Below are 16,427 nucleotides of genomic sequence, written 5' to 3'. Positions count from 1 at the left end.
CGTACTGGGGATTTGCGTGGAGGAGACGGACCGGCTCAACCAGTGGATCCGCCTTATGGGTACGCATGTGCTTCCGGAGCAGGACAGGCCCGGGGGTCGTCAGCCAGGACGGTAGCGAGGTTCCCGAGGAGGACTTCCTGGGGAAGACAAACATGCGTTCGTGAGGGGTAGCGTTCATGGCAGTACACAGCAAGGAACGAATGGAGTGCAGGGCGTCGGGGAGGACTTCTTGCCAACGGGAGACTGGAAGGCCCTTAGACTGTAAAGCTAGCAAAACGGCCTTCCAGACGGTGGCGTTCTCTCGTTCCACTTGCCCGTTTCCCCTGGGGTTATAGCTGGTAGTCCTACTCGAGGCTATGCCCTTGGAAAGTAGGTACTGCCGCAACTCGTCACTCATGAAAGAGGACCCCTGGTCGCTATGAATATAGCTGGGGACCCGAACAAGATGAAGAGGCTAGGCAGGGCGTTAATGACAGTGGCGGAGGTCATGGCTGGGCAGGGAATAGCAAAAGGGAACCGCGAATACTCATCTATGGTTGAGAAAATAAATATTGCGGTTGTTGCAGGGAAGTGGACCCTTGAAATCGACATTGAGGTGTTCAAAGGGGCGGGTAGCTTTGATGAGCTGTGCTCTGTCCGGCCGATAGAGGTGCGGTTTGCACTCCGCGCACACCTGGCAATGCCTGGTGACGGACTTGACTTCGTCAATGGAGAACGGCAGATTCCGGGCCTTGACGAAGTGAAAGAACCTAGTGACACCGGGATGGCAGAGATCGTTATGGAGCGTCTGCAGCCGGTCCAGGTTCGCGCTGGCACAGGTCTCTCGAGACAGAGCATCTGGGGGTTCATTGAGTTTCCCCGGGCGGTATAAGATATCATAGTTGTAGGTGGAGAGTTCGATCCTCCACCTCAATATCTTATCATTCTTAATCTTGCCTCGTTGCTCATTGCTGAACATGAAGGCCGTAAGAAGGGTGAACTGTTTGCCCGCTAGATAGTGGCGCCAGTGTCGCACGGCCTCTATGATGGCCTGCGCCTCCTTTTCGACTGAGGAGTGTCGAAGTTCAGGGCCCTGGAGGGTACGCGAGAAGAAGGCCACAGGTCTGCCCGCCTGATTAAGAGTGGCGGCTAGGGCAAAATCAGACGTATCGCTCTCCACTTGGAAGGGGATGGATTCATCCACTGCGTGTATGGTGGCCTTCATAATATCAGCTTTGATGTGGTCAAAAGCCAGTAGGGCTTCCGCCACGAGAGGGAAGGATGTCGATTTCATAAGTGCATGGGCCTTGTCCGCGTACTGAGGGACCCACTGGGCGTAGTAGGAAAAGAAGCCCAGGCATCTCCTCAGCGCTTTAAGGCTGGTGGGGAGGGGAAGTTCTAAAAGGGGGCGCATGCGGTCAGGGTCGGGGCCAATGACCCCATTCTCCACGACACAACCAAGGATGGCGAGCCTGCGTGTGCTGAATATGCACTTCTCCTTGTTGTAGGTCAGATTGAGAAGTGCCGTCATGCGGAGGAATTTTTGGAGATTAGCGTCGTGGTCCTGCTGATCGTGGCCGCAGACGGTGATGTTATCCAGGTACTGGAAGGTAGCCCGTAGCCCGTTCTGGTCCACCATTCGGTCCATCTCACGCTGGAAGACCGAGACCACGTTAGTGACACCGAAAGGGACCCGTAGGAAGTGATAGAGCCGGCCAGCGGCCTCGAAGGCGGTATATTGGCGGTCTGATGGGCGGATAGGGACCTGGTGGTATGCCGACTTCAGATCGATGGTGGAAAACACCCGATATTGCGCAATCTGATTGACCATATCAGATATACGTGGGAGAGGGTACGCGTCCAGCTGCGTGTACCTATTGATGGTCTGACTGTAGTCAATAACCATGCACATCTTCTCCCCAGTCTTCACAACCACCACTTGGGCCCTCCAGGGACTGGTAGTGGCCTCAATGATCCCTTCCCCCAGAAGACGCCGCACTTCTGACCAGATAAATGCCCAGTCCCCGGCGCTGTACCTCCGGCTCTTGGTGGCAATAGGCTTACAATCGGCGGTGAGGTGCTCGAAGAGCGAGGGAGGGGTGACCTTGAGGGTCGAGAGACCGCAGGTATTACGCGGCCGCTGAGCATTCAGCTGCGGGTTTCGGACTGAGATGGAGGGGAATGGCCCATCATAGACCATCGTGACGCTTCCTAAGTGGCACATGAAGTCCAGCCCTAGTAATACGGCAGCGCAGAGCTGAGGCAGCACGAGGAGCTTGCACCTGTCGTACACTGTGCCACGTACAGTGAGGCTTGCTACACAGTAGCCGAGGATACTCACAGACCGGGACGTTGATGCCATGGAAATGGACTGCTGCATCGGCAGCAGTGACAGCCCAAAGCGCTTCACCGCAGCCGGGTGGATGAAGCTCTCGGGACTGCCCGTGTCAAACAGGCAGTCAGTTACGTGGCCATTTACCTCGATGCCCATAGTTGACCAGGCGAGTGGGTGAGGTCTGGAGTGGTCCAGCACGACTGAAGCCACTGTCGGAGCAGGCGAGGCGTCCGGAGTAGCAGGCACCGTGGATGCGGTGGACGGAATCCAAAATGGCGGCCTCCGTGAGTCGATTGATGGCACCCAAGATGGCGGCCCCCGCAGGTCGCATGCAGCCGATGACGCCCAAGATGGCGGCCCCCACGAATCACACGTGGTCGACGGCGCCCAAGATGGCGGCTCCGCAATCTGCATGTGGTCGATGGCGGCGGGGAGGGTGACTCCCGAGGGTCGCACGCGGCGCTGCTGGGCTTTGAGGCTGACTTTCCCTGGCATACCTTAGCGTAATGTCCCTTCTTCCCGCAGGCAGAACAGGTAGCGTCCTTCGCAGGGCAGTGGCGTCGTGGGTGTTTGTCCAGGCCACAGAAATAGCACTTTGAGCCTCCGGGACGGCAGCTGTGGTCCGCTCCACTTCGGGACGTGGCACGGCGTACGCTTGGGACCCACCTGGGTACAGCGGCACTGGCGATCGCGGCGCCCACGGTGTGCTCACATGGTCGGGGGTATATGCGTTGAGGTTTCTAAAAGCCACCTCCAATGAGCCTGCAAGTTCCACCGACTTCGTAAGGTCGAGCCCACCTTGCTCCAGAAGTCGCTGCCGGATGTACGATGACCGGATACCCGCGACGAAGGCATCCCTAATGAGATCGTCCATATTCTGAGTGGCCGAGACGGCTTTGCAGCCGCAAGCCCTGCCGAGTGCCCGCAGCTCCCTCAGGAATTGCTCTGTAGATTCTGTGACTTGCGTATACCTGGTTCAGCCGCTGGTTGTACCGGCCCTTCAGTATCTCGATTGCCTCGTCATACGTAGTGGCGTCGCAAATCATTGCGATGACGTGTGTGCGTTTACACGGGCGTGGAGCACATGGAGTTTGTCGCTGTCCGTCACGACGACCGAGGTGGATGAGGCGATAAATGCTTCAAAACAATGAAGCCAGTGGTTAAAGATTTTGGAGGCACCGGCAGCCTGAGGATCGAGATCTAACTTGTCTGGCTTTAGCAACTGCTCCATCGCCTCAAAAACTTTTAGCGAATAAAATTGAGGCGCGTCTGATAAATAGACAAGGCTGATGTTGCCAGGAACAGAAGGCTTTTATTCGCTAAAAAGGAACGATGTGGAACAGACAATAAACAGAACAATACTGGGCATGAGGATCTCCTGACTGAGGCCGGAGGGGGAGGGCTGCAGCCTTTATACCCTGAGGGCGGAGCCTCCAGTTAAAGGTGCAGCCGAATTAAAGGTGTCAGGGAGTGTCTCATATACGAACAGTAGTGGCAACAATATATACAGCTCAACCGTGCCGAAGGCACGACAGTGGTTTACCACACGTTCACAGAAATTATTTTCACATCTCTTAGAATGCCAGCCTTGAGTTAATTTATTGATACAAATGGGATGGTGTAGCACACATTGTGCCATTGGGACAAGAAAGGTAGATACAGGATTGTACCTCTTACTTCAGGATGGCTGATTTAAGGTGACTGAATAAGGCAAATTTGCTTTTGTTATTTGCCAATAGACTTCCACCATTCTATTCATGTCCTCCTCAAAAATTAAATCCATGGCCCTAATATGTGGAATGTCTCAAATTTCAGCTGGGACATCAGAAAGTGTTCATAGAATCCCTGCAGGGCAGAAGGAGGCCATTTGGCCCATTAAGTCCGCACCGATTTTCTGACAGAGCATCTTACCCAGGCCCATACTCTGCCCTATCCCCATAACTCCACACATTTATCCCATTCATCCCCCTAGCTATGCACCTTTGGAAACTAAGGGGCAATTTACCATGGCCAAACCACCTAACCTGCTCAATATTTGGACTTGGGAGGAAACTGGAGAACCCAGAGGAAACCCATGGAGACATGGGGAGAACATGCAAATTCCACACAGTCACCCAAGACTGGAATCAAACTCTGGTCCTTGGCGCTTTGAGGCAGCTGTGCTAACCACTGTGCTACCGTGCCACCATTATGACTAAAGGATAGATTTCACCCCATTCTACCTTTGTGAGAAAAAAAGGGATAAAAAGGATGAATCAAGCTGAATCTCCTGATAGTCAGTTACAGGCCAGTGTGGATAGAGCATTGAGTCCCGGTTCCTGGTCTGCACTTTTGTTGGGGGAAATAAGGAATTAAAAAGGGGGAAGGACATGACAAGTCCAAAGATGTGCGGGTTAGGTTGATTGGCCAGGTTAAAAATTGTCCCTTAGAGTCCTGGGATGTGTAGGTTAGAGGGATTAGCGGGTAAATATGTGGGGGTAGGGCCTGGGTGGGATTGTGGTCGGTGCAGACTTGATGGGCCGAATGGCCTCCTTCTGCACTGTAGGGTTTCTATGAATCTATCTATGACCAAATATTTTGAAGCTAGCATGGACCAGAGGATATCAGATTCAATGTCCCCCACTCCACAAGTGATTAGGACATCAGAATTCCATCAGTATTTCTCAATAGTTATAAATAACGGTCAAAACCCATTACATGAAGTTTAACAATGTTGCAGCTTTGTTATTTTGGTTTTCAGACTTATTCTCAGACACCCAATACTAAATGAACAGAAATTTCCTCCAACTAAATATTGGAAAGACTAAAGCTATTGTCATAAACTCCATTCCCTAGTCACTGACTCCATCCTTCTCCCAAGTAACTGTCTCAGGCCGAGGTACACTCTTCACAACCTTGGTGTTATGTTTGACCCTTAGCAGGGCTTCAGAGCACCTATCCACTCCATTACTGACTGCATATTTTCACCTTGGTAACAGCCTCTAACCTTGTCTCAGCCTATCTGCTGTTGAAACCCTCATCTTTGCCTTTGTTAAATCCAGACTTCACTATTCCATGCAAAGCTCTGCTGCCCATGTCATTACTCACACCAAGTTCCATTCCCCTATCACCCTGCCTTTCCTGACCTACACTGGTTCTTGGTCAATTTTGACTATAGAATTCTCACCCACATTTCAAATCCTTCTGTGGCCTTGCCTTTCCTATATCTGTACTCTCCAGCTTCACAATTCTCAGAAATATCTGCGCTCTTCTAATTCGGACCTCTTTAGCACCCCCGATCTTAATTTCGCCACTGTTGCTTAGCATGCCTTCAGCTGCCTGGACTCCAAGCTCTTTAATTCCCTCCCTAACCTCTCCACCTCACTCATTCACTTTCTTCCTTTAAGGCACTCTTTAAAACCAACCAAGCTTTTGGCCATCTGCCCTAATATTCCCATGTGTAGCCCAGTGTTGCATTATAATGTTCCTGTGAAGCATAGTGGGAGGTTTGATTATGCTAAAGGCACAATATTAATGCAAGTTGTTGCTGCCGTTGTTTTTGTTACAATGAGCTGAACAACTGACTTGCCATTGCTCAGATCTGTTGAGAAACCAGTATCATCACTGCCTCTGGAATTTTCTATACACATTTTGGGGACTCAGCTAGCACATTGCATGACACAGAATCAAAGCAGAAATCCACAGGATTTGTTGGAAGTCATAATAATTGTCCCGGTTATGTGAAAACTTTAGATACAATTCCCTTATTGATCGAAAATACTTCCAGATAGAAAATAATTTACATGTTTTAAAAGTGTTGAAAGGTTTTAGCCCTAAAGGTGCTGGGGGGAGCTCAGCAGCATGGGGGGCTTTTTTCCAATGTCCTATCAAATCTCTGTGGAACCACGTTATCCACCCCCCTCCCCTGCCCCTTGGAGGGTAGAATAAATAGCCATTTACTCTCCTTCACTGAAAAGTCCATCAATCTCTCAGCAAAGCAATCTTAGGAAGCTATGAAATGCCTGGCAGAATTTCAGGGTCTTTGTGTGCTTTTTGTCAGTAACTTGGGCTGTTACCTCCAGCTGTAAAAGTAATAAAGTATTCTGTGTGCGGACAAATGACTAAGAAGGATTATAATGACTACTGAGTATATTGGGGTCTGTCATTCTGGCTATTTATTAAAAACTGAGACATACAGAATGTACATTTAGCCAATCAAACCAAGCAGCTTGATTGCAATGCTGCTTCCCAAAATATGTAACAATCCCATTGGATCACTTAACAAGCAAACTGCCCTTCAACATCTCATCTGAAGGAAACCAGCACCAGTGATGCACAACTCCTTCCTTATTCTATGTGGATGTCAGCTCAGATTGATTTCAGATTGTGAATATATTGAATCCACAACCTTTAATATCCCACAACTGAGGAAGTGGTGTTGAATCGTCATACGACACTAGTTCAGTCTCAATGGCAGTACAGTATTGTGTCCAATCCTGGACACCACACGTTAGGAAGGACCTGAAGGTTTTAAGTTTATTTATTAGTGTCACAAGTAGGCTTACATTAACACTGCAATGAAGTTACTGTGAAAATCCCTTAGTCACCACACTCCTGCGCCTCTTCAGGAACACTGAGGGAAAATTTACCATGGCCAATGCAACTAACCAATACGTCTTTTGGACTGTGGGAGGAAACCAGGGCACCCAGAGGAAATCCACACAGACACAAGGAGAACATACAGACCACATGTAGACAGTGACCCAAGCCGGAAATTGAACCTGGGTCGCTGATGCTGTGAGGCAGCAGTGCTAACCACTGTGCCACCATGCTGCCCTAAGGTGCAGAAAAGATCTGAGAATGGTTTCAGGGTTAAGCAGTAGCTTCAGTTTGGCGAATAGATTGGGAAAGTGAGGATTGTTCTCCTTAGAGAAGGTTGAGAGAAGAGATGCTGAGGGGTCTGGACAGCACAGATAGAGAGAAACTGTTCCTATTGGCAGACACTAGTTTCATACATTATTTTATAATGCTCCTGTGAAGCGAACAAGGAACAAAGAACAAAGAAAATTACATCACAGGAACAGGCTCTTCAGCCCTCCAAGCCTGCCCCGACCATACTGCCCGACTGAACTAAAACCCTCTCCTTTCCAGGGACCATATCCCTCCATTCCCATCCTATTCATGTATTTGTCAAGACGCCCCTTAAAAGTCACTATCGTATCCGCTTCCATCTCCCCCAACAGGAAGTTCCAGGCACCCACCACCCTCTGTGTAAAAAAGCTTGCCTCATACATCTCCTTTAAACCTTGCCCCTCGCACCTTAAATTTATGCCCCAAGTGCCTTGGCATGTTTAATTACTTAAAGCCCTATATAAATGTGAGTCACTGTTGGAGGCAGATTCAATTGGGCCTTGTGAAAGTTAATTGGTTAAGAAAAAATACAGGGCAACAGGGGAGGGGTGTAGGATGATCTAAGTTCCTCTTGCACAGACCCAACACAGGCACTCAGCCCAATGGCCTTCTATATTGTATCCATTCTATGATTTTCTGACTGGCCTAGGTCAACAGCTAGGATGGGGAGGCAATGACCTAGTAGTCTTATCGCTAGACTATTAATTCAGAAACTTAGCTAATGTTCTGGAGAACCAAGTTTGAATCCTGCCACGGCAGATGGTGGAATTTAAGTTCACTGAAAAATATCTGGAATTAAGAATCTAATGATGACCATGAAACCATTGTCGATTGTCAGAAAAACCCATCTGGTTCACTAATTAGGGAAGGAAATCTTCCTTTAGGGAAGGAAGTCTGCCGTCCTTACCTAGTCTGGCCTACGTGTAGCTCTGGAGTCACAGCAATGTGGTTGACTCTCAAATGCCCTCCAAGGGCACCTAGGGATGGGCAATAAATGATGGACAGCCAGCGACACCCATGTCCCACGAATGAATGAATGAATCTAACCCCTCCAAGCCAGCCACACACTTCACCCTGTAATATATTTGCAATATAAAATGTAATAAATACAGTTCACTTTTATTCCATAAACTGATGATTGATCAAGTTTTATTTGAGCTCTTTCTCACACATATCTGGTTCTGTACAAATAAATTGGCAGTTAGCTTCAGTGGCAGCTCGCCTGTATGAATAACCCGGTGAGCTGATTTGGCTCCAGGTGGTAACAGTTGTTTTCCTCGCCATTAACAGTCGCTTTATTTGTTTCAGCCGACTCCTCCCCACGGCAGCTCTGCTTCCTCTGCTAAGTAAGCTGACTAACTGGAAAGAGCTGTTCTACCAGTTTAAGAATGTCCCAGTATCCCACTAGTGCAATGGAACGCCTTTTGGTTAAACAAAACCTGGTGCAAAGTCCAGAGCGAACATTTTGAAACAACTAAAGAGGGATGGAGGAAAAGTGGAAGCTGGTTCAAATCACATCTTTTAAAGGAAGGGGAAAGACAATGATAAGCAGGCAGTCCACAGCTGGCACGTTTCTTACCTTTACTGCACATCCGGCCACCCCATGGCCGTCCTTTCTGTCCTGCCCATGGGGATACTGATATGATCCATTGATCTTGTATCTCTGTTCTCCATTTGTACATTCACTGCTCTTGGTGACACTAGCGGATCCTTGGCTCCCACTGGCGTTGCCATGAGAGCTGCTACAGCCGCCGGCTAGTCGCTCCTCAACTTGGAGAAATAAACCGCAGCATCTCTGGAAACTGGCAACGAGGTGAGGATCCTGCAGTGACTGAAGGAGAGAAGTCATCATTTTTAAAAAAATAATAAAACCCTCCAATCTCAGGTCCGGGATTTCAGTGCAAAGGGGTAAATGGGTATCTGCACTGCTTGTGTAGAGGTACCTCTCACATCACGCGGTAAGGCTCAGCTGTACCTGCGAGTCTGACACAACAGATTTTTTTTAATAAACGAGGAAGTAACAAGCAACTTTCGTTTGCTTCGACTGCAGTCCTAGTGTCCACAGATTTAGACAGGTATTCATACTACCTAAATGCTATCCTATTACATGTCTTCTGGGAAATTGTGGTAGAACCATAATGTTATATATATGTGCAAGATGTGCTGAATGTGGAACCTGTTACCACATGAAGTAGTTGTACTTAGGTAAAACATAGATGTTGCTTTGGATAAGCTAGGTAAAGACGTGAGATGGAAAGGAATAGAAGGTTATGCTGATGTGGTGAGATTAAGCTGCTGTGAAGCATCAGCACATCGACCAGCTGGTTCCTGTGCTGCACACTCTATTCAATTCCTTTGCAACCTGCTACAAAATAAAAATCAATGATGACTTCTATTGAAATTGTATTAGCGCAAGAGCATTTCAGTTCAAAACATGTTGTTAAAGGGAGGGAGCTTGTCATCTCTTATTATCTACCAATGTGCTTGCTGCCAATGTTTTTCACCCAAGAGACAACATTGATATGTCCCTATGGTATGTGTATAATAAACATGGGGTGTGATGCATCTGTGGGTGGGAATTTCTGAAATGATTTCCTTTGATTGGTGTCCATTAGCATATTAAACATGGGAGTACAGTTTCCTGTGTGCGCTATTTCTAATACAATATGTGTCCGAAATGAATGAATTGCTTTATGCTATAGCTAGACATCAGAGGAAATCCTGCCACTGTTATTAGAATTGCCCAAATAAACAATTTGCTTACAATTTTACATGATAACATGTCCCAAAGCGCTTCACTTGGGTGAACACAATTTGACATCAGGACGGGATTTTCCGACCATGCTCGACCCAAAACCAGAAAATCATGCTTGAGGTCAATGGACCTTTGCATGGTCTGCACCCCCTCCCCCTGCCCCCACCCCCCTACGATTCCCGTGGTGGGTGGGAGGATGTTGAGATTCTTCCAAAAAAATTTAAGGGCCCATGGTGTGGGAAAACAGGAGTATTTCTCGCCCGATTTATGAGTGTACTTACCAGAGTGAATCTCGGACAATCTGTGCATTGCATGGTGCCTCCGTGTGATTCACTCTGATAAATGGGGGGAGGGGGGGACTATTTCCGAGAGGCTGGCAACGTAGTGCTGGTCACCTGATCTCTGGCCAGCCCTGCAACCCCCACTGATCACTGGTCTTCCGACCCCCCAACCCCCACCCCCTGATCGCTGGCCTCCCGGCCCTCCCTGGGCCTGCCCTTCCCCCACCAAGATCGGCAGGCTTGATCCCCTCGGACAGTCCCAACCCCCCATCCCAATGGCCAGCCCTGATCACCTCCCTCCCTCTCCCACTGATCCCGATTGCAGAGTGGCAGCGGGTTCCCCCCCTCGCTGCGCTTGCCCTCCAATAGGCCCCACCCCCAGGAGACCACACCACCTATGGCCCCACCCTCTTGGCACTGCCTGGTGCCCAGTGGACAGTGCCAAGGTGCCTGGTGGGCAGTGCCAGTTTGTCCCTTGGGCAGTGCCAGGGGCACCACACACCCAACCCCCTGGGGGGCCTCTGTGGCCTCTGTTCCCTGACACTGAGTGTCATAGGAGGATGTTGGACAGGATTTAGTTCCTGTGATCGAGCCACCCTCACCCACCCAGTTGGAGCACTGATGGGAGCACTGTATCGCCTCTGTGAGGGAGACCTGATGCATTTTATGTGAACTCAGGCACTCATGCTAGGCCTCCCATAGGATCAAGGACACCAGAGGGTGAAAATCCCTTCAGGAGCGACGGGAGACCTATGGTAGTGAGTTATTACTAAATTCCAGTGGGCTCAGGGATAATCGGTGTCAAGTCATTAATGAGTCTAATTGTCATCCATCATCAGAATGTGGAATTTCCATGTTGGATACTTCCCGCCCGTGACTTTATTGGGAACAGTTTCCCCAAGACTCAGAATCAGAATCAGGTATCCTGGCCCACTCGCCATCATGCTTGCTGTTAAGGACTCAGTTAAATGTTGCCCATTAAAGTTAAAATTTATTTATTTGTCATAAGTAGGCTTACGTAAACACTGCAATGAAGTTACTGTGAAATTCCCCTAGTCTCACACTCCAGCGCCTGTTCAGGTACACTAAGAAAGAATTAAGCATAGCTAATGCACCTAACCATTAAGGCAGCTGATCAAAAACTTGGTTAAAGCGGTAGGTTTTAAGAAGTGTCTTAAAGGGGGAAAGAGAGGCAGAGATGTTTTGAAAGATAATTCCAGGGCTTATGGGACCAGCATTGGGGCAGTGATGAAAATTGGCGAGTCACAAAAGGCCAGAAATGAAGGACTGCAGACATCTCAGAGATTTATGAGGCTGGAGATGAATACAGATTTGAGTCCACAGAAGGATTTGAAAACAGAGTGAGAAGTTTAATATTAAAGCATTGCTCATGTTACTGGATTGGAATTAGACAGTCTCAATGGTGAATCAGATATGTGTCAGAAATTCATCGAAGTGTTATATATTACACTGAGTTTATGAACAGTCTGGGTGCACCTTTTGATTTGATTTGATTTATTTTTGTCACATGTATTGGCATACAGTTGTTTCCGCTGCCACTCTGCATACATATTGTTTCTTGTGCACTATACAGAAAAAGCATACCATTCATAGAGAAGGAAAGGAGAGAATGCAAAACATAATGTTACAGTCATAGCTAAGGGTGCAAAGAAAGATCAACTTAAAACGAGGTAGATCCATTCAAAAGTCTGATGGCAGCAGGGAAGAAACTGTTCTTGAATTGGTTGGTACATGTCCTCAGACTTTTGTATCTTATCCCCGATGGAAGAAGGTGGAAGAGAGTATGTCTGGGGTGCATCCTCAGACAGTTGCCAGGGTGAGAGTTGGAGTTACTATCTAGGGAATGGAGTTTGTGGCCCGAATCAAAGGCAATGATTTGGGCCTTCCCAAAATTTAGTTGGAGGAAATTACTGCTCAGCTAAAATTGAACATCAGCAAGCAGTCTGACCATTTACAAACAGTAGTGGAATCAAGGGAGATAGAGATGAGCTAGAACTGGGTATCATGTATGTTTATGTGGCAATGTTGTGTTTTTGGATGATCTCACCAACAAATCCGATGAGGGGGTTTAGGATAGATCACTGGGAGACACCAGTGCTGGAGTGGGCAGAGAAGTCATCGTAGGTCGTTCCCTACCTATGATTGGATAAATGAGAATGAAACCAGGTGGGTGCAGTCACACCCAGCTGGAGAGGTGTTGGAAGAAGATGGTGTGGTCAATTGTCTCGAAGGCTGCAAAGAGGTTGAGAAGGACGAGGAGGGGTGGTTTACCATGGTCAGTCATATAGGATGTCATTTGTGACTTTTAAAAGAGCAGTTTTGGTGGAAACCTGATTGAAAGGGTAAGGGTTAACCTGATAGCCAAGTTCCGCACACACGAGGACGGCCTCAACCGGGATATTGGGTTCATGTCACACTATTTGTAACTCCCAAAGTTGCGTAGACCTGCAGAGTTTCACTGGCTGTCTTGTCTGGAGTCAATACACATCTTTTTAGCCTGTCTTGATGCTCTCTCCATTCACATTGTTTTGTTTCTTAAAGACTTGATTAGTTGTAAGTATTCGCATTCCAACCATTATTCATGTAAATTGAGTCTGTGTCTTTATAAGCCCTGTTTGTGAACAGAATTCCCACTCACCTGAAGAAGGGGCTTAGAGCTCCGAAAGCTTGTGTGGCTTTTGCTACCAAATAAACCTGTTGGACTTTAACCTGGTGTTGTTAAACTTCTTACTGTGTTTACCCCAGTCCAACGCCGGCATCTCCACATCATGAAAGGGTTTAACCATAGAGTTTCTGGAAAAATAGGAATGAAGTTTGGAGACAACAGCATCAAGGGCTGTGGAGAGGAAAGAGAAGTTGGAAATTTGGCAGTAGTAGTTTTGTGAGCAGAAAGTTGGAGAGGACAGCAGATTTGAAGGAGAAGGGACAATATGTAAGGAGAGTGATTCATTAACATTACCAGCTAACGTGGGCATCAGGAAAGGAAGTTGGATATTCACATTTAATGGGATTGGGTGAAGGGAGAAAATGTGGGTCTTATGAAGTAGATGAGTTCAGAGAGGAGTTGAGAGGAGACAGGGGAGAAACCACAGAAAGATTTGAACTTAGGCCTGTAATTAGGCCTGTAATGGGGAGGTGGCAATGGGTGACAAGAGGGGTTGGGGTGGGCAGAATATGGGATCTCAGCTACTGGCAGTGGGTGTGAATATTTTTACGGGACTGGGATGTTCTTTCTGGCCCCACAGAATTAAGTGCCATGGTGATTTTATTCCCCAGTTGCAGAGCAGCCTGCAGCTGCCCCTTTAAGAACTGCTGGTTCAGCCTTTCAGGACTCAACTCCACTGGGCAGAGTGCAGGTACCATCCAGTGAAATACCAACATTGAATTGGGGTCCCAGATGACACAGGACCCAAACTTGTCTATTTAAGTAGGCCTACAGCTGTCTTGGTCAAAATCATAGCAGACTGTGCAGCAGCACGGACCAGTCAGTAAATAGTGCACCGCAATGTTTATCACAACGGGGTGAAAATCAACTCCATGGTAACCTGAGCTGGATATTTTATTTTTGCTGTAGTATCACCATTCTGTTTTGATTGCACACACCAAATATAAAGTCCCAGTTACTACTGGAATAATCAATGAACTTTGAATTAGCTTATTCAGTCTTAAAAGTTTAATATTTTGTACCTTTGCAAAAGAAGTACACTAAAATTAGTTTATAACCAAAGCTAGTTTATTTTTTAATTAGGTTGTCGAGATTACAAATTAACCTGTAAAAATAATAAGGAAATATCTCGAAAATTTCCAATTTTCTTAGGTGGATCTGTTCATATAACAAAAACTTCATTTCTTTGGCAATTGTAGTTTCCCAATGAGACATTTCTGAGTGGATGATTTTGTTTTTCTGCTTTTTTTTCATGAAATTTTAAATGCCAGTGTAGAGAACACATTTATGATTTAATTTAAATCACCCATACAGAAGATCTTCCTCCTTGTGTCTGAAAAATGATCACATTTAAATCTTTCTTGTGTCCCACATTCTGAAAGCTTTTATCTGTAATTGTTTAACTTTTTAAAAAGTCAAATACGTGTATTGCTTTCCATCTTCTCATATTGGAGGACATCCTCCATTGACCTTGAGGGCTATGTTACTCAAAAGTAATTTGAAAAATTTCCAAGCCTTGACACCTTACCTGTAAAGTTTGCTACCGTGCACCAGCTTCAATATTCTGCTGAGTACACTCATCAAAATAGATATTAAACTTTGGAAATATTGGCTGCTTCTCGGTGGCATAGTGGTTAGTAGCACTGTTGCCTCACGGCACCAGGAACCCGGGTTCGATTCCAGGCTTGGGTCACTGTCTGTGCAGAGTCGCACGTTCTCCCCATGTCTGCGTGGGTTTCTTGCCCCATCGAGATGCAGACCTTGCCGTCATACATTCTGTCACTGTAACATGTGCAGGGTCGGGACTTATGTTCGTTAGCAGGGGACAAGTGTGGGTGGGGAATATGCGGGTCAGATGCCATGAGACAATAGAGGCTCAACACTATTCATCCTGTTGGAGTACAGAGGAAGCTATGTGGGGATATGGCTGTAGTGTCAGAGGGGCTGGTGTGAGGGAGAGCAGAAATTCACACAGGAAATGGGAAGCACTGGGGTAGAAGTCACAGATGCATGGAGCGATGAGGGTCAGGGCTCTGTGACGACTCCTCCGCACTCACAGTGGTGTTCTCACTCTTACCGTGCATGATTCATGAGAATCACAGAGCCTGTTGAGTTGGCCTTTCCACTGATCGGAATTGACCAGCAGCAGGTACAATGACGTGCTGCTGTGCATATTCAGGACCAGCAAGCTGCAGCTGTTCAGGGCGCAGGACCACACATGGAGGAACAACGTCGGAGACAGTGGCAGTCAAAAATCTTCCGGCGTCGATATTCCTATCTTCAGTTTTTCGAGCTGTCGTGCCGAGAAGACTGCGTCTGTCCTGGGAGATAGTGGACCACCTCTGCCACATACTGTCCGAGCTAACACTGCATGGAACAGGAAGACACCCAATACCTGTGACCCTTAAACTTACAGCCGCTCTGAACTTTTATGCGAGCAGTTCGTTCCAGGGCAGCACAAGGGACATCTGTGGCATCTCCTAGTCTGCCACTCACAAATGTAATAGGGAGGTGACAGATGCCCAGGCAGAAATTCTTTGCACTTTCTCCAAAGCTTCCACGTCCTTCTGGTAGTGTGGTGACCAGAACTGCATGCAATACTCCAAATGTGTCAATTACAAGGGAGCACAGGTTCAAGGTGAGAGGGGGAAAGTTTAAGGGAGTGGTGCAGGGGAAGTTTTTCATGCAGAGAGTGGTGGGTGTCTGGAACGCGCTGCCAGAGGAGATGGTGGAAGCAGGTACATTAGCAACATTTAAGTGGCATCTGGATGGGTACATGGATAGGGAGGGAATAGAGGGGTATGGACCAAATAACAGCAGAAGACTTTTTTTTGTAGTTTAGTTAGGGCATCATGGTTAGCACGGGTTTGGAGGGCTGAAGGACCTGTCCCTATATTATACAGGTTTTATATAGCTGCAACATGATTTTCCAACTCTTGTTCTCAATGCTCCAGCTGATGAAGACAAGCATGCTACATGCCTTCTTAATCACCTTGGTTACCTGCATTGCCACTTTTAGGGAACTGTGGACCTGCACACCGAGATCCCTCTGCATGTTAATGTTCCTAAAGGTTCTGCCATTTGCGGTATAATTTACACCTAAATTTGATCTTCCAAATGCATCACCTCGCATTTGTCTGGATTAAACTCCATTTGCCACTTCTGTGCCCAAGTCTCCAATCCATCTATAGCCTGTTATATCCTCTGACAATTCCTGGCACTAGCAGCAAATCCACCAATCTTTATGTCATCCACAAACCTACTAATCAGACCACCCAAATTTTCTTCCAGATCATTTATATATACCATAAAGATCCCAGCACTGATCCCTGCGGAACACCACCAGTTACAGATCTCCATTCTGCAAAACACGCTTCCACGCTACTCTCTGTCTTCTATGACCAGGCCAGTTCTGTATTCATCTAGCCAACCCACCCCAAATCCCATGTGATTTTAGTTTCTGTACCAGTCTACCATGTGAGACCTTGTCAAATGCTTTAC

The 16,427-nt window shown here is 47.4% G+C and overlaps 1 protein-coding gene across 1 annotated transcript in view; it reads right to left on the bottom strand.

Annotated features, from left to right (window-relative positions):
* LOC144483865 (sphingosine-1-phosphate phosphatase 2-like) overlaps window positions 1-15,120 on the bottom strand; it is a 53,041-nt gene extending 37,921 nt beyond the window's left edge. Inside the window, exons 1-2 of the mRNA XM_078202440.1 lie at window positions 15,004-15,120; window positions 8,784-9,035 (exon numbers count right to left, since the gene is read on the bottom strand). Of these exons, the coding sequence (XP_078058566.1) occupies window positions 8,784-9,035; window positions 15,004-15,099 (348 nt within the window). The 5' untranslated portion in view covers window positions 15,100-15,120. The remainder of the gene's footprint in view (window positions 1-8,783; window positions 9,036-15,003) is intronic.
* Window positions 15,121-16,427: the final 1,307 nt, after the last annotated feature.

This window comes from Mustelus asterias, chromosome 3 (genome assembly GCF_964213995.1).
Source record: "Mustelus asterias chromosome 3, sMusAst1.hap1.1, whole genome shotgun sequence".
NCBI lineage: Eukaryota > Metazoa > Chordata > Chondrichthyes > Carcharhiniformes > Triakidae > Mustelus > Mustelus asterias.
This window is presented reverse-complemented; position numbering and strand designations above follow the sequence as displayed.